Source organism: Penicillium antarcticum (assembly GCF_028974205.1).
Source record: "Penicillium antarcticum strain IBT 31339 chromosome Unknown utg000009l_segment0_segment0, whole genome shotgun sequence".
Classification (NCBI taxonomy): Eukaryota; Fungi; Ascomycota; class Eurotiomycetes; order Eurotiales; family Aspergillaceae; genus Penicillium; species Penicillium antarcticum.
The window spans coordinates 5,507,674-5,534,374 of record NW_026695307.1 but is presented as its reverse complement, the minus strand read 5'-3'; the positions used below and the strand labels follow the sequence as shown (position 1 = coordinate 5,534,374).

At 48.4% G+C, this 26,701-nt stretch overlaps 13 protein-coding genes across 13 annotated transcripts; 7 read left to right on the top strand and 6 right to left on the bottom strand.

Moving 5' to 3' along the window:
• Positions 1-105: 105 nt before the first annotated feature.
• On the bottom strand, positions 106-1,236 carry N7508_010438 (ankyrin repeat domain-containing protein; the record flags this gene model as incomplete). The annotated part of the gene is made up of 1 exon (XM_058468498.1): positions 106-1,236. The coding sequence occupies one exon, from the start codon at positions 1,234-1,236 to the stop codon at positions 106-108; it is 1,131 nt and encodes a 376-aa protein (XP_058316344.1).
• Positions 1,237-1,700: 464 nt separating this feature from the next.
• N7508_010437 (pseudouridine synthase family protein) lies at positions 1,701-3,329 on the bottom strand (the record flags this gene model as incomplete). The annotated part of the gene is made up of 2 exons (XM_058468497.1): positions 1,701-3,047; positions 3,096-3,329. 2 exons carry the CDS (start codon positions 3,327-3,329, stop codon positions 1,701-1,703), a joined length of 1,581 nt encoding a protein of 526 aa, XP_058316343.1.
• Positions 3,330-3,829: 500 nt separating this feature from the next.
• On the top strand, positions 3,830-4,431 carry N7508_010436 (acyl-CoA thioesterase; the record flags this gene model as incomplete). The annotated part of the gene is made up of 2 exons (XM_058468496.1): positions 3,830-3,909; positions 3,972-4,431. 2 exons carry the CDS (start codon positions 3,830-3,832, stop codon positions 4,429-4,431), a joined length of 540 nt encoding a protein of 179 aa, XP_058316342.1.
• A 528-nt stretch (positions 4,432-4,959) lies between these two features.
• N7508_010435 (uncharacterized protein) lies at positions 4,960-5,484 on the bottom strand (the record flags this gene model as incomplete). Its single annotated transcript, XM_058468495.1, has 1 exon — positions 4,960-5,484. The coding sequence occupies one exon, from the start codon at positions 5,482-5,484 to the stop codon at positions 4,960-4,962; it is 525 nt and encodes a 174-aa protein (XP_058316341.1).
• A 3,655-nt stretch (positions 5,485-9,139) lies between these two features.
• Positions 9,140-10,142, top strand: N7508_010434 (uncharacterized protein; the record flags this gene model as incomplete). Its single annotated transcript, XM_058468494.1, has 2 exons — positions 9,140-9,403; positions 9,462-10,142. 2 exons carry the CDS (start codon positions 9,140-9,142, stop codon positions 10,140-10,142), a joined length of 945 nt encoding a protein of 314 aa, XP_058316340.1.
• A 1,433-nt stretch (positions 10,143-11,575) lies between these two features.
• On the bottom strand, positions 11,576-12,695 carry N7508_010433 (aldo/keto reductase; the record flags this gene model as incomplete). The annotated part of the gene is made up of 6 exons (XM_058468493.1): positions 11,576-11,728; positions 11,786-12,155; positions 12,205-12,386; positions 12,442-12,499; positions 12,555-12,565; positions 12,624-12,695. 6 exons carry the CDS (start codon positions 12,693-12,695, stop codon positions 11,576-11,578), a joined length of 846 nt encoding a protein of 281 aa, XP_058316339.1.
• Positions 12,696-14,912: 2,217 nt separating this feature from the next.
• Positions 14,913-15,350, top strand: N7508_010432 (uncharacterized protein; the record flags this gene model as incomplete). Its single annotated transcript, XM_058468492.1, has 1 exon — positions 14,913-15,350. One exon carries the CDS (start codon positions 14,913-14,915, stop codon positions 15,348-15,350), a length of 438 nt encoding a protein of 145 aa, XP_058316338.1.
• A 542-nt stretch (positions 15,351-15,892) lies between these two features.
• Positions 15,893-16,253, top strand: N7508_010431 (uncharacterized protein; the record flags this gene model as incomplete). Its single annotated transcript, XM_058468491.1, has 2 exons — positions 15,893-15,996; positions 16,031-16,253. 2 exons carry the CDS (start codon positions 15,893-15,895, stop codon positions 16,251-16,253), a joined length of 327 nt encoding a protein of 108 aa, XP_058316337.1.
• Positions 16,254-16,736: 483 nt separating this feature from the next.
• Positions 16,737-17,152, top strand: N7508_010430 (uncharacterized protein; the record flags this gene model as incomplete). Its single annotated transcript, XM_058468490.1, has 2 exons — positions 16,737-16,833; positions 17,004-17,152. The coding sequence occupies 2 exons, from the start codon at positions 16,737-16,739 to the stop codon at positions 17,150-17,152; spliced, it is 246 nt and encodes an 81-aa protein (XP_058316336.1).
• A 215-nt stretch (positions 17,153-17,367) lies between these two features.
• On the top strand, positions 17,368-18,162 carry N7508_010429 (alpha/beta fold hydrolase; the record flags this gene model as incomplete). The annotated part of the gene is made up of 1 exon (XM_058468489.1): positions 17,368-18,162. The coding sequence occupies one exon, from the start codon at positions 17,368-17,370 to the stop codon at positions 18,160-18,162; it is 795 nt and encodes a 264-aa protein (XP_058316335.1).
• Positions 18,163-19,483: 1,321 nt separating this feature from the next.
• N7508_010428 (IlvD/Edd family dehydratase) lies at positions 19,484-21,549 on the bottom strand (the record flags this gene model as incomplete). The annotated part of the gene is made up of 3 exons (XM_058468488.1): positions 19,484-20,699; positions 20,749-20,903; positions 20,968-21,549. 3 exons carry the CDS (start codon positions 21,547-21,549, stop codon positions 19,484-19,486), a joined length of 1,953 nt encoding a protein of 650 aa, XP_058316334.1.
• A 536-nt stretch (positions 21,550-22,085) lies between these two features.
• N7508_010427 (putative DnaJ domain protein (Mas5)) lies at positions 22,086-23,500 on the bottom strand (the record flags this gene model as incomplete). The annotated part of the gene is made up of 4 exons (XM_058468487.1): positions 22,086-22,632; positions 22,683-23,323; positions 23,380-23,436; positions 23,498-23,500. The coding sequence occupies 4 exons, from the start codon at positions 23,498-23,500 to the stop codon at positions 22,086-22,088; spliced, it is 1,248 nt and encodes a 415-aa protein (XP_058316333.1).
• A 274-nt stretch (positions 23,501-23,774) lies between these two features.
• On the top strand, positions 23,775-25,879 carry N7508_010426 (glutamate--tRNA ligase MSE1; the record flags this gene model as incomplete). Its single annotated transcript, XM_058468486.1, has 7 exons — positions 23,775-24,017; positions 24,065-24,137; positions 24,193-24,230; positions 24,287-24,703; positions 24,757-25,014; positions 25,067-25,233; positions 25,297-25,879. The coding sequence occupies 7 exons, from the start codon at positions 23,775-23,777 to the stop codon at positions 25,877-25,879; spliced, it is 1,779 nt and encodes a 592-aa protein (XP_058316332.1).
• Between the last annotated feature and the right edge of the window lie 822 nt (positions 25,880-26,701).

Sequence of the window (26,701 nt, the reverse complement as noted above, 5' to 3'; positions counted from 1 at the left end):
ACATTAAGATCAACCTTTTGGATATATACAGGCGTACATACAGCAACGGAATGTCCAAACCAAGGGCAAAAATACCCATACATTTAACTCCACCGTTCGAGCCATTCACTTCTGCCCTCTCCAACCAACCACCCCAAAAACCCACCTTAAAGGCCTTCTCTTCCTCTTTTCGTAGCGCAACATCCTCGCCAAATCCTCAAACCCAAACCACTTCGCTAGGTCCACAGCATCCCGTCCCTGTGAATCTCGATGCAGAACTGACACTCCGGCCTCAACAAGCTTCTTCGCTGTAGACCAGTGACCCATACTAGCAGCCAGACATAGCGCATCACGTCTATTAATATCACAAGCATGTATGCATGCGCCAGCATTGAGCAGCAGGACTAGAGCTTTGTCCGCGCCTACTCGGGCTGTTTCTAAAAAAACCGTTCGGCCGTCTATATCGCGTTGTTGGAGATTGGGAGTGGCTTGCAGGAGTGTTTTTAAGATTTCGATTCCTCTCCCTCTTGCCGCGGATGTGAATTTCCGTACGTTGTCCCTGTCCTCGACTTGGTAGTTTTCGTTTTCATTTCCATCGAGGACGGGCATTGGATCTGCGCCTGCGCTGATCAAAACCTCTGATGGGGATTCAATGCTAAAGCGGACAGCGTAAAAGAGCGGTGTCCATCTTTTCCGACCGGCTGTTGCGTTGACGTCTGCGCCTGCGTTGATGAGGGTCCTGATTGTATCTGGGGGTTGGTGGGCGAGGATTGCTTCGTGGAGGGGTGTGAAGCCAATGATACTTCTGGGCGAGGGATCTGCGCTGGCTTTTAGAAAGATTTTGAGGATTTGGGATGAGATGGGGGATGGTGTGCGGCACGTTAGGTGGAGGGGTGTTTCGTCTCTGTTATCTCTGGGTTGGATATCTGCGCCGTTGTCGAGGAGATAGGATGTTATATTGAGGCTTTGGTTTGGGGTTGTGACTGCTTTGTGGAGGGCGGTTTGGCCGTCGTAGTTTGGTGTGTTTAGGATTTGGGGGTGCTGTTTTGGTAGAAGGGTTGCTAGGATGTAGAGGTTTGATGAGGCTAGGTGATGGAGGAGAGTGTTGCCGTTACTATCTTGCGTTTTGAGGAGTTTTGTTGGGAGGTTCAAGCTTAGATTGGGGATTGCTTGGAGGAGGTGGACGAGGTCTTCGAGGGGGAGGATGTTTGCTATTAAGAAGAGGATGTCGATTGGGATACGACATTGGGGATTCATTGTAGTTTGCAGAACTGAAGGCTACAGTGGACTTCTTTGCCCCCCCCGGTGGAAATGATGTTGCCCGACGTGCCCAGCCTAGTTTGAGCCTCATGGTGGGGGAGATATAGCAAATAAAGGACTGTTCGCCGTATAAGAATGATGATTGCCGGGTTATTGTTGGAATGGAGCCAATTATCAAAGCAGGACTCTATTTTAATAATTAGCAGAGCCAATGAACTAGCATTTTCCTAATTGCGATGTTTGATCTATAAGTTATATCATTATATCATGGCATGACACAAATACACCAAGTGTAAACGTATATATCATGCACCAAAACGCTATGCATATGAATTTTCCACGTCAAACCAATCATGCTCAAGGCAATGAAGAATCATCAAGACGCCCATACCAGAGATATGGACTATAGGGTCACTTATAAGCGGTTTGCAACAAGAAACCACGAATATCAACCCTCAATCTTAAGCCGTAGCCGCCTCCGCAGCCGCCTCTGCGGCCTGCTGCTGAACACGCGCTGCCTCGGCAATATTAACAAGCCCAACACCCTCAAGGAGAATGGACCCAGTATTGGCATCAGCAGCGTGATCCTCATCACCCAGTCCATCAGGAATAGTGCCATGCCCAATGACGACTTCTTCGCCTTCAGCGGCTGGAACCCAGTCCGGCACTTCGGTGGGTCCCTCACAGCCATGCGGAGGCATACCCCAGTGAGGCATCGGACTGCGGTATCCCCAGTCACCGTCTTTATCAGCGTACGCAACAGCGTGCAAGAAGATACCGAGTTCATGAGCACCAGGGTCTGAGTACAATTCCGTACCGCAGACGTCGCAGAGGTCTCCCGATAGCTTCTCGCCCTTGCGCTTGGCGTAGTCTTCAGACGCGGCGACTTGTTCGCGGTACATGATCTCGTTGACGAGGACCGGGTCTGTACCTGGTGGCACGTTTGGTGCTGCGGTCAAATGTGTGCGGTATGAGACTGTATCCGCGATTTCCGTCTTTCCCATAAGAGATAAGCGGGCAACGATTTCTTCGTCGCGCTCGTCAGTTGCTTCGGCTTTGCCAAGTCCCGGCCCGAAGACACGTCTGTTAGAGTAGATGGGGTCGTTTGAGATGGGGTGACCCATGAACTGGAGGTGGACTCGGATTTGATGGGTGCGGCCGGTAAGAGGGAAGCAGTGCACGATACTGTATCCTTCTGTCTCGCTCAAAAGGGATGTTGAAGGGGGCGTAGCGGCGCGCTCGCCATCTGGGGTGCTGTATCCCGATCCTGCGTCAGGAGGGTAGTAGGCCAGGCGGCGGAATTTGGTAGTAGCTTCCTTGCCCGTGGCCCGGACGCGGTTCAGGCCGAGCTTCGGGCTTACTTGCATGATGGGCTGGTCGCAGACTACCACGCCGTCCGGGAACTTGCCCTTGACACGCGCGACATACTCTTTTTGTACTGTGCGCGACTTGAGAGCGGTGGCCATCTTCTCCGCGGCTTGTGGGTCTTTTCCGATGAACATAATTCCGGAGGTCAGTCGGTCGAGACGGTTGCATGGGCGAGGTACGAAATTGGGGTCGCGATCTGCGCGCAGAATTTCTACTACCGAGTTGAAGTTGTATCGGCCGGCAGCGTGGACGGGAACACCGGCGGGCTTGTCAATGACAATGAGACCTTCATCTTCGTAGATGATTCCAATAGGGAGGCTTGTGACAGGAGGCTCGTGGCGGTGGGTGGTGTGGGAGATGACTTGGCCGTTTTTGATGATAGTGTCGGGGTAGGCTCTCACACCATTGACGGTGACAAGGCCTTTTTCAAGGGCGGATCTCTCGTAATTGTTAGTTCGCGATTCTCCTGTGTCAAACAATCAACGTACATAGTACTCGGGCTTCCGATCGCGAAACTCGGACGTGAAGATCTCGACCAACGTACGGCCGCGCCATCGCTCCTTGCAGTTGGTGTTGTAGGTATAGTGGTAAGGCTTGATGCGACGGAAGCCACCATCCATATAGTATGGCGCCTTCCAAGGATTGCAGGGAGTCACGACCACGTCCGGGCTCTTCTCCACGGGCTTGGTGGGGGGCACTTGGTCGACATTCATGAGGGCCATTGTGGGCTTTGGCGGGAGTTTGAGTTTGCCTTGCCGCAGCAGATAGGCCGTAATACGAGGTGAAGGAGCCAGGAGGGAGAATCGACACAAGATCGAACAGTAGAGAGTGAGCGCAGTTGAAGTCTGGGGAAAAGAAAAAAGTAAAATCTCTATCGCGTGTTATCAGGTACGCCCCACACTCAAGGAGATCCAAGACTCTGATTGGTTCATGCTTGTATACAGGCCATAGACTGCCCAAGTACGGAGTATAAGAATGACATTGTATAGATCTATAAGCCCGAAGCATACAATGAGTGGAGCGCAGTCATCGTCAACAAACGAACGAAATCCACATGTCCAACCCTGGAGATCTTCAACATCCTTACCTAATCACCGACATGCCGAGGTTCATCGCCTCCGTGAAAACGCGGAGATAACCTCATTCTCTAGAAGCTCCAAGATATTAAGAACATAGAGACACCCAATTTCCAACCACACAAATATCATTGAAAATATCCACAATGGCACCTCCAGAATACTCGGCCAAGAAACAGCGCAAGCGCAGCGACTATGGCTACCACCAAGTCCACCAAACGAGATGGTAAGCCCAACCATGAACACCCACTTCTAAACGCAATAGAAAATAGCCCTGACGCACCCCAGGTTCGACAACGACATGTATGCCCACCTCAACAACGCAGTCTACACCCACCTTTTCGACACAATCGCAAACACATACCTAATCGAACACTGCGGCATGGACCCCTTCAGCGTGAACAACCCAGCGCCAAAAGAAGCACAGCCACAACCAGGCCAGTCGTCAGTGATAGCAGCAGGCGCGGACCAAATCGGCCTAATAGTGTCCACACAAGCAGACTTCTTTGCATCCGTCCGCTTTCCGGATCTGCTAGAAGTCGGACTGCGCGTGAACAAGCTTAGCAAGTCGAGTGTGACGTGGGAAGTGGGGATCTTCAAGAAAGATGACGAAGAGGTTAAGATGGTTGGGACTTATACGCATGTTTTTGTGCTCAGGGAGACTATGCGCGTTGGGAAGGGGGGTATGGAGGGACGGGTTAGAGAGGGGCTGGAGAAATTGCTTGTTAATGAGGGGGCGAAGTTGTGAGGTAACATTGATGTATGTGGGAGCATGAATATGAGTAGACTTGTATATAGTCGGGTCTTATCGGCTGGAATAAGGTATTGGCTGCGCGCTCATTGGTTGCGAGAGTCAAAACATAAGACGACGCGGCAGAGGCCCTGGTCGATGATGCGGTGTGATATGATTACTAGGAATAGGAAAGATATGCGGTAATAAGACGTTTTGTCTTAATTCGTATTGATCATCATCTGAAAATGCAAGGCGCTGAACGGAGATATAAAAAAAAACGTGCGCCATGTTGATCATCTGAAACGCCTAGATGATCCAAAGTCTAATAACCTGAAATCTATGACATGAAAGTAGCATTAAAAAAACCCTCGGTATAACCCATAACCCGAACACATTAAAATCCAGCACAAACATAAAACCGAAACCGAGCACTTTTGAAGGTTATCATGAGCAAAGAGGACACGCTTGAACGCTTCGCAAGACCGAAACAACAGCGCTAGGAGGATATATGATGGAAGTTCCAATCACAATTGAATGGGTTGTCTAAGCAACCTCACAAAGAAAGAGCAATCGCTCAATCAAATTTGCCAGCAATGATACTGCTGCAGCGGGAGACATTGGCACTGGTAGGGGGGAAGCACCACGGTGCATAGTGTAGCCATCCTCATCTAGCCACCACTTCGGGTAAGGGCCAGGGATAAAACTGCCGTGGGCGTCCCAGCCGGCAACCCAGTGAACACCGTCGTCAAGAAGGAAGAATCGCAGCTTTTCCGAGCGCGCGCCCTTGTGCAGCGGTGCATCGAACCAACGGCAGCGCTCCTCCAATTCAGATTCAAACATGTAGCGGTGGAGGATACGACAGTAGACCAGCGCAGCTGGCTTTTTTTCGTCGTGTTCAGATCCGTCCCGGTGGACGAGATGCCATCCGCGACCCGGGAAGAACTTGTAGGTTCCGGGGACGGGAGATTGCCAGTGTTGTTCCTTGAGGGTGCTGTCGCGATCACCCTTTTGGAACCAGTAGATAGGGCAGAAGATGGTGCGCGCGCAGAGAAAGAGGTTGGGGGCCATTGTGAAGGGTAGTATCAAAGACCGAATAAGAGAGTATGCGCGTTGACTGGAGTGCCCGAAAGGCCGGGGGGAAAGTCCAAGATATAGAAACAGCGCTGAAATGCAGGGAATCCAGGAGCTGGAATGGGCTATAAGTCGACAGCCATGGTGACAAATTCAGAAAAAAAAATAGTTAAAACTCAAGGTTGAGATGGAAATTTGACGGGTCTTCCGTGTTCACAGAGGTTCGGTGAAGACCCCCTGAAGAGAGACAAAGGATGTGAGACGGCAAGTGCACTTGGCACGAGGTGGCCCGAGGCAAGGACTGGAAGATGTCCAGGTCAGATAGCACAAGCCAGAGTCTTTGTTATCGATGCGGTGAGAAAGGTTGAGCTGGAGTCGGTAAGCTTGCAGGGCAAGAGCTCAGAAAGGAGAAGGGTTGAAAGCGAATAGGATCGATGGGAGCTTGGACTGGAGTCGGCAACACACAGTGTTAAAGCTCAGCGCATGCTACAGCAGAAGCATTTAACTGGAGGAAAGTCACCATGGTGATATAGAGAAGTAGAAATAAGGAATGTGCGTGTTTGATGTATGGGGAATTAAAGAAAAAAAGTCAATCGCCAAGGAATCCACCTCACTAGTCCTCTTTGGGCAGCTCTAGACTTCTCAAACTCCACTCAGGCAGCCACGATGGCTGACATAACCGGCGTGACTTGCGAGATTTTCTCCTGCGGGACCAGCCGAGCCTTGGCACTTTGTATGGTTCGCGGGTTTTTCTCCTTTCGCACCTATTCTGGGCTGTTGTGGCTGATCCCTTCCTCTCACCGTCATAGTCTTCTCTCACATTCAAGGCCATGTTTCAGCGCCGGAAGGCGGTTTCCGTATCCTAGACCCCCTTTTGACCCAGTCGAGAGCCCTTGGCAGACCTTCCCGACGGGAAATTCCCGCCCACGTCAAGGCTGCAAAATTCTTTGTGGCGCAGTCATTCGCTGTGCCTCAGCCCTATGTTGTGTTGCGTCGCGGCGTTGGCCTAGCTTGCAAGGATTGGTTCCGAGTCTTCTTCTAGCCCTGGTGGCTCATGCACACTCGGAGTCATTTGAAACGATGTTTCCACGCGCGGATCGCCCGTGATGTATCAAGCCTCTCAATACAGCCGAAAGATGAGGTGATGCATGCTGCACGATTTCAAGCTTATCATCATTCCACCTGCCAATATCCTTGTCCCTGCAGAAATCGGGATTTCAATTGTCAACAAACCACAGTGGATTCTCGTAGCACCTGATCCGAAGACCCTGCACTTTCAAATGATGGTGGAGCAGATTGTTGCCACAGTCATTGTATGACGTTTAGCTCCAGACACGATGGAGCGCTAAACAATGAGCGTTTGAAAACTTAATACCGTGCTAACCCGTTTATGCAAGATATGCGACGCCAGGCTTGGCTGTGGAAGATGTAAGTTTTCCTCAGCCCCTCGAGCACCTCTGAGTCATCAGACGCATTTCAAATGCATCTAGATCATTCGGCTCTTAAACTTGTATTCTGGCTGTGTTTGCCATCGCAATTCAGGGCAGGGTCCAAGCTCTTGAAGCTCCATACTAGAAACCCCTTGCCGTCATTGATTGTAATTTTCCAGGTTTGATCTCTTCGCTGACGTAAGTTAAATCTTTGCTTTGAACCGTCCCGTATGCAATGCCGCAAGGTAAATGAGGAAAAATAAGATATCACAATTCACATTGCTTTTTACAGTCAAAAGCAAATATGTATATGCCTTTGTCTGAAGATAGTGCCCAAAGCTTGGCAAGCAAGCTATTTGTTGGGCAGTCATTTGGACACGTCTATTCCACACTTCCGGTAATTGAAGTCTTCAAGGCTAGGTATACATTCTGCCAGCCATTATTAGCCCGTCCAAGCTACCATTCATCCAGAGAAAGCATGCCCATCCTCTCGGCCAACACAGCCTTCAACCTGTCTTTATACTTAATCATCACGTTAGGATGTGGCACCCAAATAACCCTCAACCCTAGCAATGCTATCTTCAAAAACCAAAGATTCATTCGGTAAGAGTGGTTTATCGCCAGGATTAACCATCAAATTCAAAACCTGCAATGCGACCAGATTAATATCCGGTGCCGGCTTCCCCTGACCCTGTCGCACTCGTAAATCATCACCCCTCACGCGCCTATCAGAATGAAAAGTGTCAAGCAGTCACTTCGCACAAAGGCCTTGGAATCTTCAATTCGTAACTACGGCTCATAGAGCTGGATGCCAACGCCAGCTCAATCTTATCACCAGAAGATGCGCTACGCGCACAACTGAAATTCGACAGAAGCCTTCTGCGCCAGGTAGTGGCTCACATTCCGGGAAAAGCTTCCGTTCTTTCGATTCAGCAGCCCAATGATCACGCAAGATGGGCAATTTGGCCCAGTTATGTAATAGGTCGCCGTTTGATGAATCGGCTACGTCCATCATTTGAGCTTGGATTAATTGGGTCCGAGGTGGCTTTTCATATTTTTCTAGAAGTTTGTTCATGGATCGGCCGACCATTATTTTTCTAGGTTGATGCGAAATCCGTCTATGTCGAAGATGCAGGCGCGGATGACGGGGAAGCTGGCTTTTTTATATTTGAAGGTTCTCTTGTGTTAAATTGTTTGTAATTACTTTGGCTAGGGTGGGCATAGACATTAACTTGCTCCATTTCACCTGGATCCATGACTGCTAAGAGCCAAGGTTGATTTAGATTAATGGCTTCTTGGCTTATTTTAAGAAATCACTTTATGAACGTTAGCTTGTAACGTGACGTGGTTTGTGGCTATCGTCCAGTAACGCCACGAACTGAACTGACTGTGAAGCTTATGCTTTCAAAGAGAGAGAGAGAGAGAGACAATCCTGAGCTCTAGTAGATAATATTGTTATCGATATATGCAAAACTCAAGCTAGTTGATAAGATTATTGAGGTACATATGAATGGGTGACTTGACTAAGAAATATTCAATGCTTAAATCAAACATAGCCACTTCATTAATACCCACGAGTAGGTGCAAAGGAATGAATGGCGTATCTATTATAGTTTAAAACCACGAGGTCAACTTTGAAGTGCACATTCTGATTGGTTTAGCATATCCATCGTCATTCAAAACGGCGATATGAAAATGTTGATATAAGCTCTAAAGCTTAATTCAACTTAAAATTCTTAAATTTTAACCTCAAAATGTGTAACTTGAGTCAGCAACTTAATGTCGCCATTGCCAGGCATTGCTCCAATTGCCTTTACTCTATATAATTCATTCTATGCTAGAAATTTAGAACAAGGCCAGCAGGGACCGAAACATACCCGTGGAGGTGCAGACAAAGATGCACCCACCACCTCCACGGGTCAAATCTTGTCTCCAAATCCCGACGCTCGTATATCTCCAAGGAAACCACCGGAGAGATTAATAAGCCTCCATGATAATGTCTCCGTGATGGGGTTGCTCTACTGAGATCTTTAGACCTACACTCTTCGATGTTCCGGATGGCTCGGCTAGATGACAAATTATATACTTCATCATGACCCAATCAGAGCTTTGAAATGCAAGAGAACATAATCAATATTTAGCCTTAAAAGATCGATCTTTTCTCACGATATATAGGTGCTTATTTTTTTTCAGTCAATCGAAATTCGTCTCCTCTGTTGATCATGACCAGCCACAGAATTGGCGTCTTTCCTGCCTCGGGCGGCATTGGCGGTAGCACCGTCAAGTATCTCCTCCCTCGCCATCCAGCTGAAAACCTCGTCTTCATTGCTCGCAGCCCTGCCAAGTTAGAGTTTGCAGCAGCTACCGGAGCAACTGTCCGAAAGGCTGATTACAATACCAATGCGGATCTAGAACACGCCTTTCACGGTATCGACACCTTGTTCCTCATTTCGTATGCTTCGGTTGAAGTGGAGCACCGAGCTGAAGTGAGTAATTGTATTATTCCGATTCAATGATCAAACATCACTAAGCATCGAAGTGCAGCGTCACCGAGCTGCAATTGACCACGCCATCCGCGTCGGTGTAAAATACATCTTTTACGGATCTCTAGGATTCGCCGGTAGCGAAGACAGCAAAGAAACAGTAGCCCATGTGATGCGCCCCCATTTGATGACCGAGAAGTATCTCGAAGAGTGCGCCCAGCGGCACCCCGGGTTTTCATACACCATTGTGAGAGAGGGTCTCTACTCCGAATCGTACAACCTCTATACTGCCTTCTTCGATCCTCGCGACCCAGTTGATGAGATCAAGATTGCACATGATGGGTCTGGACCTGGTATTGCCTGGGTCAAGCGCGAGGAATTGGGAGAAGGCACCGCCGAGCTCTTGAGACGCTTTGCAGAGAACCCAGCGGAGTTTGAATTCCGCAAGAAGACGGTCCTTCTCTCTGGTACCAAGGTCTTGACTCTACAGGAGACTGTCGATATTCTGGCCAAGCTTGCGAAGAAGCCCGTGACAATTCTCCAGGTTTCCGATGAAGAGTTTGGAAAGCAACCTACGGTCAGCCCGAACTTTACCTACCAGGGTGTCGATTACGGTACAGCATGGGCTAGCTCTTTCGAAGCATTCCGCCGCGGAGAGGCTAGTGCTGCATCTCCACTCTTGCGTGAATTGCTTGGTCGTGAGCCGGAAGACTTTGAAACTACCATTTCCTCACTACTTTAGATTTGGTAGACATGCTTGAAGTCGATTGGAATAAACGGCTGAGCAGATACAAGCTTGCCGCAAAAAACATATAGAATTTTGCTTGTACTCATATGCAGTGCCTGCCTGTAGAATATAGCAAGTCTCTCTCTTGAGGCTAAATTTATGATTCACAAGTGAACCACATACCAGAAGTATGAATCACTGAGGTATACATGGAGTAACACCATCAACTATTTCCTGCAAAGGATGAGGCAACCACGATGTTAACATGTGGTGCAAGCTTTTTGTAAGGGTGGACATGCTCTGGTAGGTACCAGCCAGTAGAAGTTCCCCGATTAGGTAGGACTGACTGGGACCTGAGGACAAAAAGGAAGCTCGGCTTCGTGGTCATCTTGATGTCTTAAGAAGCTTGGATGGATATAATGGAAGTATAACTAGACAAGACGGTCTGTTGTGGATGCAAAATTACAGTTCACGGTGAGAGCCTCTCCCTTCTATAGTAAAAATTCCAGAGCCCGTTTCTACAGAGTAGGGACTTGCAAGAGCCAAATTCTGCACGAGTTTCACTGATAACTCCGCCCCAAAACTGCTATTTCTGAAGTAGATTGATTAGCAAGACAACGTTTTTAACTATATCCCTCAGTCGATCACCAGGTCGGCTAAGCTGCATATCCACAGTCAGTGGGAGTGCTCGGACTTCCAATCTTGGTTGGATTTGAAAAGCTAAGCCCAGAGGACCATATAAGCCCTCCCTAACTGATAATAATCCCAGCCATCAAGCCCTAGAGAAAGTTCTAGCAATCATTTGAGAATTGAAGCATAAAAGAAGAGACCTGTAGATTCAATTTTACAGCGTTCCCTTATAATCAACCACCAATCGGTATTCGCCAGGCCCTCGCCCATCTTCCTTTCTTCGACTTTCTTCGACTTTCATTAGACATACTGCCTTATACCATCACCGTCCTTTCTTCCCAATGAGCCGGACGCCGAGCATGACATCGTCTACTACGTATCGCATCATGTGCCTCTGATCGAGCGGCATTGGGAGAAATACGGTCCTGAAGCGGGCGAGTTTATGGGGGATGTGACCAAGCTCAGGAACAAGGAGGTGGCCTTCCTACTTTTTTCACCAATCTAGGCAGACAACGAGCCCACAGCCTGTAGAGTACGTACCGAGTCAAGGTATGTTCATAGTCCGACGTCCTGTTGATAGTACACTATTTGCTAACACCTACAGAAGCTGCACTGTCCGTAGGGTATACAGCTGGAATGAGGCAGGGAAATGGATTTGGGATTATTGAATAGCTTTTGGTAGTCTCATGTATAGTTATTGAAGTTAAAAGTATACAAAGCGTTGATTGAGATTTTTTTATATATATTCTTTCTGCTTCAACAATAAAAAATTGATTCAAACAACTATCCTATAATTCTGTTTGTCTTTATCTTAGACTTTAATCTCGCTGAGTAGTGGGATCCCAAGTAGAAGGTGAATACTCCTCAGTGTGTAGGAGCTTCATATCATCGTCATCCAGCTCAAAGTCAAACACATCCACATTCTCCTTGATACGATCAGGTGTAGTTGATTTTGGCAGTGGCACAAAGCCCTGTGAAAACGACCGATGTTAGCGCACACAAAAAAACTCCATGTGCTTGGGACTAACCTTCTGAAGGCTCCAGCGGATCAAAATCTGGGCGGGTGTCTTCATGTGTTTCTTGCTAATTGCGTGGAGAGCGGGTTCATTCATTCGAGTTCCCCTGGCAAGAGGGGAGTATGCCTCGACGACTGCTCCACGCTTGTGAAGCCAGTCGACCAAATCGGCACGCCCAAGCCAAGGATGGAGTTCGTATTGGCCAACTTCAATCTTACCACCTCCGCCACTTTGGATGAATGTTTCCAACTCTTCCAGGTGATGAATTCCAAAGTTCGAGACCCCAATCGAACGAGATTTTCCTGTTTTCTGCGCTTCCACCAAGGCACGCCAGGCGCCGAGGCGGCCTTTTCTGCCTCCGAACGGAGCATGAAGAAGGATCCTGTTCTAATTAGTCCACAATCAAACAATCACCATGTAGGTTCCCTTACAAATCAAAGTAATCAGTTTTGGCTTTCGCGAGGCTTCCTTCAATGGACTGCTTTGCTGCCTCATATCCGGTAGCTCTCGGTGAAACCTTTGTTGTCAAGAAAACATCGGAACGTTTGAGCCCCGCCTTCTCAATGGCACTGACACTTTCCCTCTCGTTTCCATACGCCGCTGCGGAATCGATCTGGAGGGCTTCAAGTTTAGCAGTCGGAACCTGGCACAAAGCACTTCAACCTTACATGGCGATACCCGGCCTTCAAAGCCTGGTCGGTAACATCTTCGGCGACCGCATCAGGTCTCAGTTTATCAGCAACTCAATCCAGTGTACCATAAATATATTTTCCCAACTCACACTTGGTAAAGCTGTGGGGTCATGTTAGCTCTTGTTCTCTTTGAAATCAATGGAAATATAACAACTCACCCCATATCCCAGCACGGGTATTTCATACCCCGAAAGGTTTCTCTTAATAGAGGCGAGACTGAAGGATTCCATCATGAGTTTAGGGGTCTGATGATTTCGAAAACGAGCTTGACATGAAAAGCGTCACGCTTACCGTTTTATATGCTCAGAAGCTAGGATGATTAATCATGACGACCTTATCCAATATCGATCTGATTGGTAGATATTCAGATTCTAAGGAAGTGCTTCGATGGCCAATCAAAATGTACTCGAAGTACCAACAGCCACTTTTCCCATAGTGACAACTAGGTATAATTCATGCATTTCCCACGAAAATTAGGTGCTGTATTTCCATGCCCTCCGTGGTAGCCCTATACAAAAGTTTGATACTTATCCCTCATGGTAGAAAGTCTTTTCTATTGGCTGAAGCTGGAGTACAAAGTGCAATAAACCGACCTAACACGCTAAAGTCAAAGACAATGACCAGCGTGCTCTTTTATTGGTCATTCATAGCTCCTATTTAGTATAAAAGACTACATCTTCTCAGCCCTTGTCACGGTCATATTTTCACCATGAGCCTCAGGCTCTTGGGCAGTCTCTATCCAGTCACAATAAGCAGCACGATGAGCCACCTTCGCGGCATCTCATACTTCATTCGGAGCTCATCCATCGGATTTTTGACCAAGGTTTTGTCTAAGCCACGGCTTCAGTGATCAAACGGCTCCAGAATTCTTCATAGTCTCTGGCATGCTGTAGAAATATAAACAAGTGAGTCTATCTTCCAAATGAAAAGCACAAATATGCGGCTCGGCCTTACCGTAAGTCGTTGTCGCAACTGCGGAGTTAGTTGTCAATCTAGGTGGGCCAGCAATTCAGTAGGTATCTTTGTCACTATACAAGGTCCATTTTCCATTGTCAAAAGGAAGATTCTGTTGAGTCAACCTTCTCGTTTCTCGGATCTTAGAGCCTTGTTGGCTCCTGAACATACGCGAATAGCTCGTTCATGCAGTGCTGAGAAGTTAAACATAACGTGGCGCGATCTTCACTCAAGCTCATCCTGATTGAGCCATCTTCCTCCTCTATACGAATACGGATCATACTAGACTAGCCTCTTTGGATGTTTAGTCAATGGGGAGACCGAGGTTTAACGCGCCCTTTGACCCTGATCTGCATTGCCGCGCCTGGCCGCTTTAGATATATCAACGAGCATTCTGGAGCCCATTCTACGACACTTTCTATTGGTTCCCCTGCTTTTTCTGTGATCTGCGATTGTCAGCTAGGAAAATATTCTGCTGAAAATGTAGGGGCTCCGCTCCAACATATGCATGATCTCCTTGCTGGTACTAAACAAAAGACCTCAGAATGTCTCATAGCAGTCAACGTCGTGAAAACAAGGGCCTAATTACTCTAAGTCTAATAAACAGAACGGGGCGAAGACCATCATAAATACAATTGTTAATCAAGGTGAAAATTGCAACTTGCATATATAAATAGTAACAATTGGCGGCAATATCTCCGCTTCGGATACTTAGTGCTCGGCTCCCGGGAGACCAAACTCCACACTACCACTGGAAGCGAGTCAAATCCACTCCATTTTCTCCATTTCCTCGGGGAGCGCCTGAGTATTAGGTTTTGCACGTGAATCCATACTTATTTTCGATTGGGATTTCTGCAAGTTGCCCCTCGTATCCCTTCCGGAGTCACAGGGACATGCTGGGGGCCTTGGGGCAAGCTGATCCATCGAGAAAACCGGCCTCAATCTCACCCGCGTCATTCAAGGTCTGCACTTAGGAATAACAGCCTGTAAATCTGGTACGTGATCGGCAGCGTGTGGCTCCATGTGGATGCATACGCGGGGTAGGCCCTGCGGCTCATCCGATGTGATTGGGTGTGTCTCGTAGATGTCTTACACTATGCATTGTGTTCACCTTGGAAGCTGCCTGGTAGAGAGGTGATTGTCTTCAGGCTCCCAAGGTGTCTCACTCATACATAAGTAAGACAGCACTAGCAAGCAAATGGTGGAGTATTTCCTGCCTGTCTGATTGTATTGTTACATCGGCTGATATAATACGCAATTTCTATTTCCAGGACGCATAGCGGAGAAGCTATGAGAAATTCGAATGAATTCGATGGATCATGCTCCGATCTATGCTCTAGTGGTATGGTGGAGGAGGATAAATGGGATTGAGGAAAGACTTAAATACTCTCCTCTATCCCGTCTATTGATACTTTTTCACTATCATCCACGCATTCTACCATACTTCAAACATTATATCTTTCCTTCCTCCAATATCCCGCACAATAACAATCATGCAGCTCACTCAGCTTTTTGTCGCTACCGGCCTCTTCGCCTCCTCTATCATGGCCGCTCCTACTGCCAGCGTTTCCATGATGGCCGCCGGTCCCCAATGGACCATGGAGAACATGAAGCGTACCTGCAACGCCGAGAACACTTCCTGCACCTGGAACTTCGGCATCTACCCCGGCACCGGCGCTGCCACTCCCTGCAACTACGTTGTTAAGGGCAACACTGCCTCCCACGCCAACGGTGGCCCTGTCACCTGCGGGGGATACACCGTCACCTCCGGCTGGAGCGGCCAGTTCGGCGAGGGTGCTGGCTTCACCACCTTTTCCGTTGTCAACAACAACGCCCGCCAAATTATCTGGCCTGCCTACACCGACAAGCAGGTCGAGGGCGGCAAGGTTGTCAAGCCTGACCAGAGCTACGCTCCCGCTGCTCTCCCTTGAATATGATACCAATTTTGAAGCGTAAAGGAAGTCTGAGAGACATAATCTGAAGTCGAACCATATGTATATATTATACACTCTCCTTAATGGAAACCGATTCAAGACTCAATTAGTGATTCAATTTTCAATTCTAATGACAACAGAGGTGGAGGTTTAGAAGGACCTACGGCTTAATGACTGGAAAAACTGAAGGAAACAAGTATTTCAAGCAGTAAAGGATTGAACTTCGTAGAGCACAAACTTGAAATATCCTTGTGCTTTGAAAGCGAAGATCAATCAACACATACTCCGCACTAGTCATGTGAGCAGCCCTGTACAGGGCTGCCAGTGCTGTCCTGTCTAGGGGCCAAAAAGGCTTCCCACAATTTTCATATCCAAGCATCCGAATTTTAATTAAACATCAACATTTCGATCAAAACTAAGCCAGAGTACAAGTAGCCTGAAGTCAAGACCAGCTTAGTTCCCGACCTCCACTTCCCCGGATCGTCCCTCAAGTGCCGAGCATGAGCCCAACACCATTTACAGATCCTCAATCATCGGCAATGTCTCAGAAACAAAAGAAGAAGCACATTCGGGACTGGAAGACCGAGCGGTTTACCGAGACTTCGCGAAGTTGCGCCGGGAAGCCTTTAGCGAAAACCTCATGGTTGGTTGCATGATCCTTACTCGCTAGAATATAGCCGACTAACCTCAACCTCAATACAGGAGTTGACCGAGTTGCTTCCAACGCTGAAGTCAGAGCCGCGTCTATCCAAATATGCCATTGTTGATGCGGGTCTGCTGTGGAACCAGCACCAGATGATCTCAACTGCTACACATCCATCAGATCCAAGCGGCGATATGGTCCCTCGCATGTTGTTGACGATTCTGCGTACTTCTGGACCCAAAAAGCAGAGATTCTGAATGCCACATCGCTTTGAAATGACGGCGTACATTACAAAAGCCCAGACACGACTATCTGGCCTTTGCAACATCTAAGTCTGACTATATTACCAGAGGAGGCCCATCAGATTGCATTGGATCGAATAGAGCAGTTGAAATCTTTGTTTAGCCCGAATACAAAAGCTCTATCTATACCCACGAGGCAAATTGCAGGCAACGATCCAGCAAACTCCTCTGCAATGATGCGCTAAGCACCAAATTGAGCAGCGATTCCATTGAAGAATTAAATCGCCTCCATGGCTTCCTCAATCTTTGCCTAGCTTCTCTTCTCGGCAGCGACAAACAAAGCCAGAGCTTCGCGAAGACATTGCTTGGTAACTGTGTCGGCGTCATTCGTCTTATCCAGCTCAGCACCTTTATTGGCAAGATAATCAATATCAGCTAGGTATTAGACCTATTTCGTCTATCTACTTCAGCGAAGCGTTCCCCTGGTCTCATCGCGAAATGGGCGCGGCGTTCATCATTTGTGTGAACAGTATCATTAAGAGTGTTCTTAGTCTCTTGTTTCCATCGATTCTGGCAAAGATGAGTGCGACCGGTGGTGAGTTTACTCGGCATATCTGAGAATGGATATAGCTGATGTGAACGATCTAGCATTTGGTTTCTACGCTGGCTTGAATATGCTTGCCTTCGTTCTTATTTTCTTTACCGTGTCTGAGACAATGCAAGTTGCCCTCCAAGTATCAATGACCACTAGCTAACATTTTATAGGCAACGCAGTCGTGAAGAACCGGTCCTTACTTTCGGTGTCGCCATCCACCGACATGCCCGCTATCAAGTTGGAACATGGCTGCCCTCAGCGGTATATTTTGATCAGGCCGGCGAAGTTGGAGCCATTGTATAAGCTGGAGGGTTATTAATATTCAATGTTCAAACCTGACTAGTAGTTTTGAGTTAGTAATGTTTGAAGTTCAATATTGCCATACGGGTGGCGATGACTCTGCTATGAGTAAAAATGCGGCGAAACGACATTTTGCCGAACCTTTGACCGAGTCTTGATAATTAGCACAAACTTTTCAAGAATATAAGAAAGATCAACGTAGAACCATTTTTAAACATATATACACAGCATATCATGCCTCTCACATTCGAAGAGCTCCCCCTCCAAGTCGAAGGCGTCAACCTGACCCTTTCAACAATCCACAACCTCAAACCCAACCCAATTCTCTTCCTGCACGGTTTTGGATCCAGCAAAGAAGACCTGGCAGATCTATCTCTGCATCCAGGTCTTACCGAGCATGGCTACATTGCATGCGACGCGCCAGGATGTGGCCACACAGAAAGCGATAACCTCGCCGCCACCGACATCCCTTTCTTAATTGCGACCGCAGAAGCAGTCCTGGACCACTACAAAATCACAAAATTCCATCTCATGGGCCACTCAATGGGTGGACTGACAGCTCTCCTCCTTGCAAACCGCCACCCAGACCGCGTCCTCAGCTTCGTGGATATCAAGGGTAATCTCGCGCCGGAGGATTGCTTCCTCAGTCGGCAGATCTTCCAATTCCCCGATGGGGACGCGGAAGCATTCATGAATTCTTTTATTGAGCGCACGCGTACTTCTGGTGCTTTTGGTAGTGCTATGTATGCCAGTACACTGCGCCATCGTGTTCGTGCTGGTGCTGTTCGGCCTATCTTTGAGTCTATGGTTCAGTTGACGGATTATGGTGATTTGATAGATAAATTTTTGGCTTTGCCTTGTCCGCGTATGTTTATGTTTGGTGAGGAGATGCGTGGATTGTCTTATTTGCCGTTGTTGAAGAAGGAGGGTGTTGAGTTGGCGGATATTGTTGTTTGTGGGCATTTCCCTATGTACTCGAATCCTGTGGAGATGTATCGTCGTATTGCAGATTTCTTGGATCGTGTGTGAAGATTGAATTGTACAAAAGTTGGTGTAGATAGATTTAGATATATACGTCGAGGGTTGTGCTTGCTATCAAGGAGTGTTCACTCAGGCATTAGGAGGCTTTACATGATTTGGTTCTCTGGTTGACGCATTTCTGCCCTAGTTTCTCATAAGACCTTTATTTGTGTTCTTCAATATGTCTTACGGTCTCTGTGAAGATGAGGCTCCTAGCTCTCGCCGTGATTACGCGATGTTTTAGCTTAAGTAGACTTCGGGAGCCTCAAGTCTCAGGTCAGTCACCACATGGAAAGACCCAGTGATCCAAAGATAAAAAGATCAATTTGCTGACTTGCTGCATATGAGATGTCTCACTGTAAATGGACCAACGAAGCAGAGTATGATGCTTGACTTGGTCACCACAGGCTGCTACCAAGGCTCAACCTCCGCTGCCCTGGGACTCGAGGCTAAGGACAGCGACAAAACTCCGATCCAACCGGCTCCAGTAGAGAAGCGCGGGCTTCTTGGTGTTGCACAATATTTGTCAACCATTCAGTAACTTGATGACTGGGACTGGACGTAATGTCCTTGGTAAATGGCTATGGGTTGTTCTGGGCAAATCATTCCTTTCCTCCTCGCTCATCCTTGAATCAAGAATATCATCTAACAGTCTCTTCTGCAGTTCCGATCTACTGAATACTCGCCTGGGTGATAGCAGCAGCAATCCCTCGAATCAGCTACCTAGGCTCATTCTACAAATCTCTTACACCTTGCCGCCATTGCTCTTGGTCAGATACAATGTGCAGAATGATTCAATCCTGCCCGAAGAATAGTTCAATCCACGGGCTGTCCAGACGCAGCTTTTGGACAGTGGACTCAAGCGGTGGATCAGAGGTTAGAAGATGAGATTTGTCTGGAACGCTTTTGACCTTGCTGCGCTCTTAACCGTTGGCTTGGGCATTTGGGCTTCTGTTCATTCTATGAGTAAGGCTTTCAAGGACACTAAGCTGACACATTTTACTTGTGCTAAACCCGTTGGTCAAGCGACTGAAGTCGATGCTGAACTGCGACAGGTCTGGCTTTTCTATTTTCATGTTTGACATTATCCTTTTGTTGCTGTTTTCCTCTGGTGGCTGATTATCCAGCGATTTCTCGATAATGATGATCACTGTGTTATGGATGGGCAGATTAATGGCCGGACAACTGACTAGTCGCAGACGCTTTCTGCTATTGCTGGAGTGATAAAACCCCTTCCTTTTTTATTCTAATTTGTTAATTAATCAATGTTACAGTTCCCCCACGTTATTGACATGGATATCATCATTATAAACAAAGCCCAAGCATCAACTCAATGGTTATGCCTTGGCTCCTCCCACCGCTGCGCAACACGTTGATACTTAAGAGCATCACGCAGAACCATGCCCTCATTCAGCTGACTGGTCTCACGACGGAAGATCTCCTGCCAAGGCGTCTGACTTTCGGGCATAGCAAACCCACCCCGAGCCTTCAACTCCTCACGACGACGCTGCAATTCCTCATCATCAATAAGGATATCAACACGGCGCTTAGTCAAATCAACCCGCGTCCGATCCCCATCACGGAGCAGCGCAATATTTCCTCCAGCCGCCGCTTCAGGGCTTGCATTCAGAATAGATGGCGAGCCTGATGTCCCCGATTGACGCCCATCCCCGATACATGGTAACGAAGTAATCCCCTGTTTCAACAGACGTGCTGGTGGATGCATATTTACCACCTCCGCTGCACCAGGGTATCCCAATGGTCCGGCGCCGCGCATGACAAGGATACTAGTATCATCAATCGGAGTCGCAGGGTCATCGAGTCGATGATGATAATCTTCGGGTCCATCAAAGACCACAACGGCACCTTCGAAAGCGTTCAAATCATTCGGGTTCTCGAGGAACTTTTGTCGGAATGCAGGCGAGATCACGGATGTTTTCATAATTGCCGAGTTGAACAACGTGCCTGTCAAATGCACGAATCCAGCATTGACCATCATAGGCTCGCTATAAGCGTGAATGATCTTTCGATTCCAGGTATGTTGTCCGCGCACGTTTTCTTCCACGGTTTTTCCGTTGCAGGTCAGTGCTTCTGGGCGTAGTTTTCCCGCGTCTAACAGTTCGGCCATGATGGCGGGTAGTCCTCCTGCGCGGAAATACTCCTCGCCTAAGAACTCGCCGGCCGGTTGCATGTTGAGGAGTAGAGGGATGTGAAAGCCGATCTGGTCCCAGTCGTCGAGGGAAAGGTCCACACCAATGTGTTTTGCCATGGCGTTGATATGGATCGGTGCATTAGTGCTTCCGCCAATGGCAGAGTTGGCTACGATAACGTTTTCGAAGGCTGCGCGTGTCATAATATCGCTGGGTTTGCGGTCTGCGTGGACCATTTCGACGATTCGCTCGCCGGTCTCGTAGGCGCATTGGCCGCGCTCTCGGTATGGGGCTGGGATTGCTGCTGAACCGGGTAGAGCCATGCCTAGTGCCTCTGCTAGTGCGTTCATTGTTGATGCTGTGCCCATGGTGTTACAGTGACCCACAGAAGGCGCTCTATAGATGGATCAGTGAATGGTTCTTAGCTTGAATGTTGAAAACATACCCTCGAGCCACATAGTCTATGAACTCTTCTCGGCTCATCTCGCCTGCAGCATACATCTCTCGACCCTTCCAAACTACCATACCTGATCCAGCCAGGTCATTTTTTAGATAGCCATTCAACATAGGGCCAACATTCAAACAAATCGCCGGGATATTCTAATCACATGTTAGCACCACTCACCATAATAGGCAATAGAAACCCCAAGAGAAAGAAACACACCACAGTAGCAGCAGCCATCAACGCAGCGGGCGTAGTCTTATCACATCCAGTCAAAAGCACAACCCCATCCAAAGGATAAGCATGCAAAATCTCTACCAAGCCAAGATACGCCAAATTCCGATCTAGACAAGCAGTCGGCCGTCGTGAACTCTCCTGGATAGGATGTGTAGGAAACTCAAATGCAATGCCCCCAGCACTGCGAATACCCTCGCGCACGCGCTTCGCTAGTTCAAGGTGATGTCGATTACACGGCACGATATCAGAGCCGGACTGCGCGATGCCGATGACTGGTTTTCCGGCCATGAGTTCTTCGCGCGTGAGTCCGTAGTTTAGATATCGTTCGATATATAGCGCTGTCATGCCTGGGTTGTCGTCGTTATTGAACCAGCGTGTTGAGCGTAGTTTGCGATCTTTCCGGGCTTTTGTGTTGTCCTGGACTGATAGTGTTGCTAGTGTTCTTTCTAGGTCCACTGTGCGTTTGCGTAGGGCGAGCAGTTCCGCTTCGCAGTCTTCTATATTTGAGGTTGGGCGCGTGCTGGCGCAGGAACAGCCGGCGCAGGTGGTTTTGGTGTCGCACGGCATGTTTGCGGGGATTATGTCGGGGATTGTTGATTTGTGGGGTTTTATTAGAGGATTATGTTGGTGTTGGCATGCAATTTAGGGGTTGGTGGCCCTGGCAGTATGTTGGGGGATTGTTATTGACGGCGTTGAAGTGATATTCCGGAGTGAAGTGGAAAACTCGTGAGGGTCGATGCCGATTTGGAAGCCGAGAGCCGTAACGGGACCGAACCGCACGGCATCCCACGCCGACAGTTGGGCTTATATTAGGTGGAAGATGTTGCTTTTGATGGGCTATGAGGCTTCTATACTTTCTGCGAAACTGATTACATTACATGAAAGTTCCCAGAAATAGAAAAGGCATAGGGTACAACTTAACAGAACGTCATCTACATCTATAAACCCCCACGCTATCACTCCACACTGATCCACCTCAAGTGGGATGTAGTTCATGCTTTACAAGGTACGGAGTACAATTAGGAGGAATGAAGAGTATTGTATTATTCACATCTCTCTTAGAATGCAGAACCCCAGACGCCGTGTATGCCAGAAGAGCAAATCTACTGAGTAGCGCACTGCGCCGGTTCGTCATCTTCGTCCTCGTCCTCCCATGCGTGTCCATCCTTAGCGCCGAACTCTTCAATGTTGGCCTTGGGGTCATATTCAACCTCGTCAATGTGTTCAGCAGGGATAGGCTTTGCGGGCTTGGGCAGGATTTCCTTGAGCTTCTCGAGCACCGCAGGAGTGGGCTTCCAGTCAGCGCCGGGGAACTTGACATCGACGACCAAGTAGAGATCGCCACGAGCATCACTGCGGTTCAGGGGCATACCCTCTCCGGGAACCTTGAGAACCTGTCCAGGAGAAAGGACCTCGCCAGGGATCTGGGGGTGGTGGATTTCAATACCACGACCATCAAGATGCTTGATCACAACGCGCGAAAGACCGCTCAGGGCTTCGGCCAAAGTGATCTCGATGGTTGCCTGGAGATCGGAGCCAGCACGAGCGAACACGGGGTGCTCTTCCTCGACAATCTTGAAAATAATGTCGCCGGGTTCCTGGTCGGGCACCTGGTCGGTCTCGCCCTCGAGAATAATCTTGTCTCCTTGCCTGATGGAAAGTCAGTATCATCATATATCGCCGAAAAGGGTAAAACTTACTTCGTGCCACGAGGAATGTAAAGTTCCAGCATCTTCTTCTCCTCGTTGACGCGCTCACCCTTGCACTTCTTGCACTTGTCCTTAGGGCTGAAGTAATGACCCTGACCCTTGCAAGTGGTACAGGTCACAGTCTGCTGGGTCAAGAAACCACCCATCTGCTGCAAAATCTCCCTGGCTCCATGGCCATCACAAGTCGAGCACTTTTTAGCGGTAGCCTTCTCCTTTCCGCCCTTGCCCTTGCAATGTCCGCAAATGACGTTCTTGGTGCTGGTGAATCGAACGGTCTTGCCCTTGTAGAGATCCTCCAGGCTGACTTCATAGTCCTGTTCCTCGTTGCGACTCTTGCGGGGCCGGTTAGGGTGACCACCGGGCATACCACCCATGCCTCCCATACCAGGCATACCGCCCATTCCTCCCATTCCGCCGCCAAACATCTGTGCAAGGATATCATCGAGATCGGGGGCGCCTGCCATTCCAGGTTCGCCGGAGCCGTTGAAGGCGGACATGCCGTGAGTGTCGTAAAGGTGGCGCTTGTCGTCATCGTAGAGAATATCGTAGGCTTCCTGGACGGTCTTGAATCGGACTGAAGCTTCCTCGCGCTCAGCTTCGGGAACCTTGTCAGGGTGGTTGGTCAAAGCCGCCTGTGACCCGTGTTAGTATGGTGGGATGTACGGAGTATGAAGCATGAATAGCCTACCTTGCGGTAAGCCTTGCGGATATCATCCTTAGTTGCGCTTGCGTGAATTTCCAAAACCTCTTTTCGATATTAATATTCGCTTCGGCTTGCGCATTAGTTGGGTGTAGCGTGAGCATACCATAGAGGTCGACCTGAGCCGAAGCCACTGTAAACTTCGTTAGCAAGCGCGAACAACGACGCTGGAGCTCAAAACATACTTTTAAGCCGCGTATTTCGAGAAAATACGACCGGATGTTTTTGCGACAAGGGAAAAAGTACAAATCCAACGCAATCAAAAAAGAGAGACGAAGGTGAAGGCAAGTGAGAGGCGGAGTGAATTTCCAACTGAAATTTTGTCGGAAGCTCCGCGCCGAGTCCGCTCCTCCGCAACCGCAACAGCTTTGGAATTTTGCACTATGAGGCCTCCTAGTGGCCTGTTGGCTCGTCGGTACACTTGTATTCAATGCAGAAACTGTTCTACTTCTACTCCAGCCCGCAACGTGAAGAGCAAATTACCGAACGGACCTGCGCGCACGCGTTTCGCTCCCTCTCCTACCGGATACCTTCACCTTGGATCTTTACGGACTGCGCTTTTCAACTATCTGCTTGCCAAGCGCACTGGTGGTCAATTTCTTCTGCGCATTGAGGATACCGACCAGGTTAGTGACGGAGTATACTCTGTATGAACAACAGCTGATTGGGGCAGAAACGGACGATTCCTGGAGCAGAGCAACGGCTATATGACGATCTACACTGGGCTGGGTTGAATTGGGATGAAGGTGAATTGATTTACTCTCAGGAATATAAACAATTGAGTTAACTGGACGTTGGCAGGTCCTATCGTTGGCGGTCCTTATGGTCCCTATAAGCAGGTACAGCATTGCTCCTTCGTTATGAATGCTTAACCCTAACTCGCAACCCTCTTTAGTCCGAACGAACAGCCTTATACCGCTCCCACGCCAACGACCTTATTACGAACGGCCATGCCTACCGGTGTTTCTGCCCTGCAGAACGTCTAGATTCAATCGCCCGCCACCGCAGCTCAGCCGGTCTTCCTCCTGGATATGACCGCAAATGTGTGGACATCTCAGCTGAGGAATCAGAAGATCGCGCAGCGAATGGCGAGTCGCATATTGTGCGATTAAAAATGGAAGGATACCCCATATTCAATGATCTAGTCTATGGCAAGACAGGTCAGAACCGGCCCAACAACAAGAAGCTGGACTTTATCGATCGTGTTTATGATGACCCGGTTATGATCAAATCGGATGGTCATCCCACGTATCACTTGGCCAATGTGGTGGATGATCACCTTATGAAGATTACCCATGTTATCCGAGGAACGGTATGTCAAGTCTTCATCTGAGGCTCTTGAGAAGATGAAGCTGATATTTACAGGAATGGATGCCCTCTACTCCCATGCATATGGCTCTATACAATGCCTTCAAGTGGACTCCCCCGCAGTTCGGTCATGTCCCTCTACTTGTCGAGAAGAGCGGACAAAAGCTCAGCAAGCGAAATGCGGATATTGACCTCTCATCATTCAAGGACAAGCAGGGCGTATTTGCAGCCAGCTTGGTGAACTTTGCTTCCCTTTTAGGCTGGTCTCACTCCCAGAAGTCTGATGTCTTTGACTTGAAGGAGTTGGAGCAGATCGTATGTTCCTATCCCACTAAACCACCGCTCACGATACTAACAATCTCTTTAGTTTAACCTGAAAATCACCCGGGGCAACACTGTTGTCGCTTTTGAAAAGCTCTGGTTCCTTCAAAAGGCCCATGCCCAACGCTTCGCTGCAAGTGGTGGTCCTGAGTTTGACGAAATGGTGAGCAGGGTAAGCTCTGTGGTAGAAACAAACCACCCTCGCGACAATCTGTAAGACTTCTATCAATTCCATGTTCACAATGTCTATTGCAGCCAATACCTAACACTCAACAGCTCCACAATCCTCAAGGGCCGCACCCTCTCCGAATACATTGCGCCACTCATCCGCGCCGATGCAAAGTCCTACACGGACGCCGAGGAGTTCATCCAACGTAACTCAACTTTCTTCACTCCCAAGCTCAACCGAGCCACCTACGCTCCAACCCCATCATCATCCCCATCCCCCCAGGTCCCAATGCAAGCCCTCCACACAGCAGCAGCAGCCCTGACCCTCGTCCCACCCTCCCACTGGAACATTGAAACCCACCGCTTCAACATAACCTCCTATGACGGCTCAGACAGCGTTGTCCTCCCGGAAGTTGATCTAAGCGACACCAATGCACCAGTCCCAGTTTCAAAAGATAAAGTCTTCAAGAAAGAATTGTACCACTACCTCCGTTGGGCGTTGTCTGCTTCAGCTCCTGGCCCGGGTATTCCTGAGACCATGGCTATCCTTGGGAGAGAAGAGACTGTGCGTCGGATTCAGGATGCCAAGGCTTCCACGCAGTCTCTTGTTTCTTCTGTTGGGAGGAGGGTCCCTAAGGGGACATTGCCAGAGGATAAGTCTTGGATGGGGACTCTTGCGTCTGGAAGATGATGGTGATTTGTAAATTGATTAGCATTTCATGTATAATAGATATAGCGAATTGTATTTTATCTCATCTATTCTCCTTTCTTATTGTGCACTGAGTGGGGCTGACCTACTGGGACGAGATTGGAAGAGACTGGCTTGTATACATCAGTTGAGGTAGCTGGCTTGAATACAGCACTGGCTGCGTAGGAGTATATTTCCACCTTTAGAATAGCGCCAAGTGGGCTATTGTGGTGCAGCATGAATGTGAGTTAGGGCAAAGGTAGAAAGCTGGTTTTAGTCACCATGTATAAGAGATATAACGTTAACAGTTAACTTGTAACAAATTATGTTAGACTTGGCCTCGATATACACGATCCACCATCCACCCCCAGGTATCAACATATCTCCAGCTTGACATCATTATATAATATGGGAGCAACTACGAATCCAACACAATGGCCTTAAGTCTTAGTAGCAGAAAGCTTGATAAATGGGATAGAATTAACAACAACTATTCAAACACTGTACTGCGCTGACAAATACATAAAAAAGAAACAAGCCGTGGCAGACGAAAGCAAAAGACCGACCCCAGAAACCGGAGATCGAGGGAATAAAAGAGCCGTGAGCACCGCGCCAAAGAAAGATCATAAGTAACAGAGAAGCGAAGGAAACACCATGCCAAAGTAGCACAAGAAAAGAGAAGATTAAACCCAGTGGAGATTGAAACAGAAAGATCCGTCGATCGCAAGAAGGTGAAGGACAGGAATCCTGGAAGGCTGGAAGGCTGGAAGCTGACACAGTCAGTCGCAGCATTGGGCTCGATAACATCGACAGATGAAGGAGAGC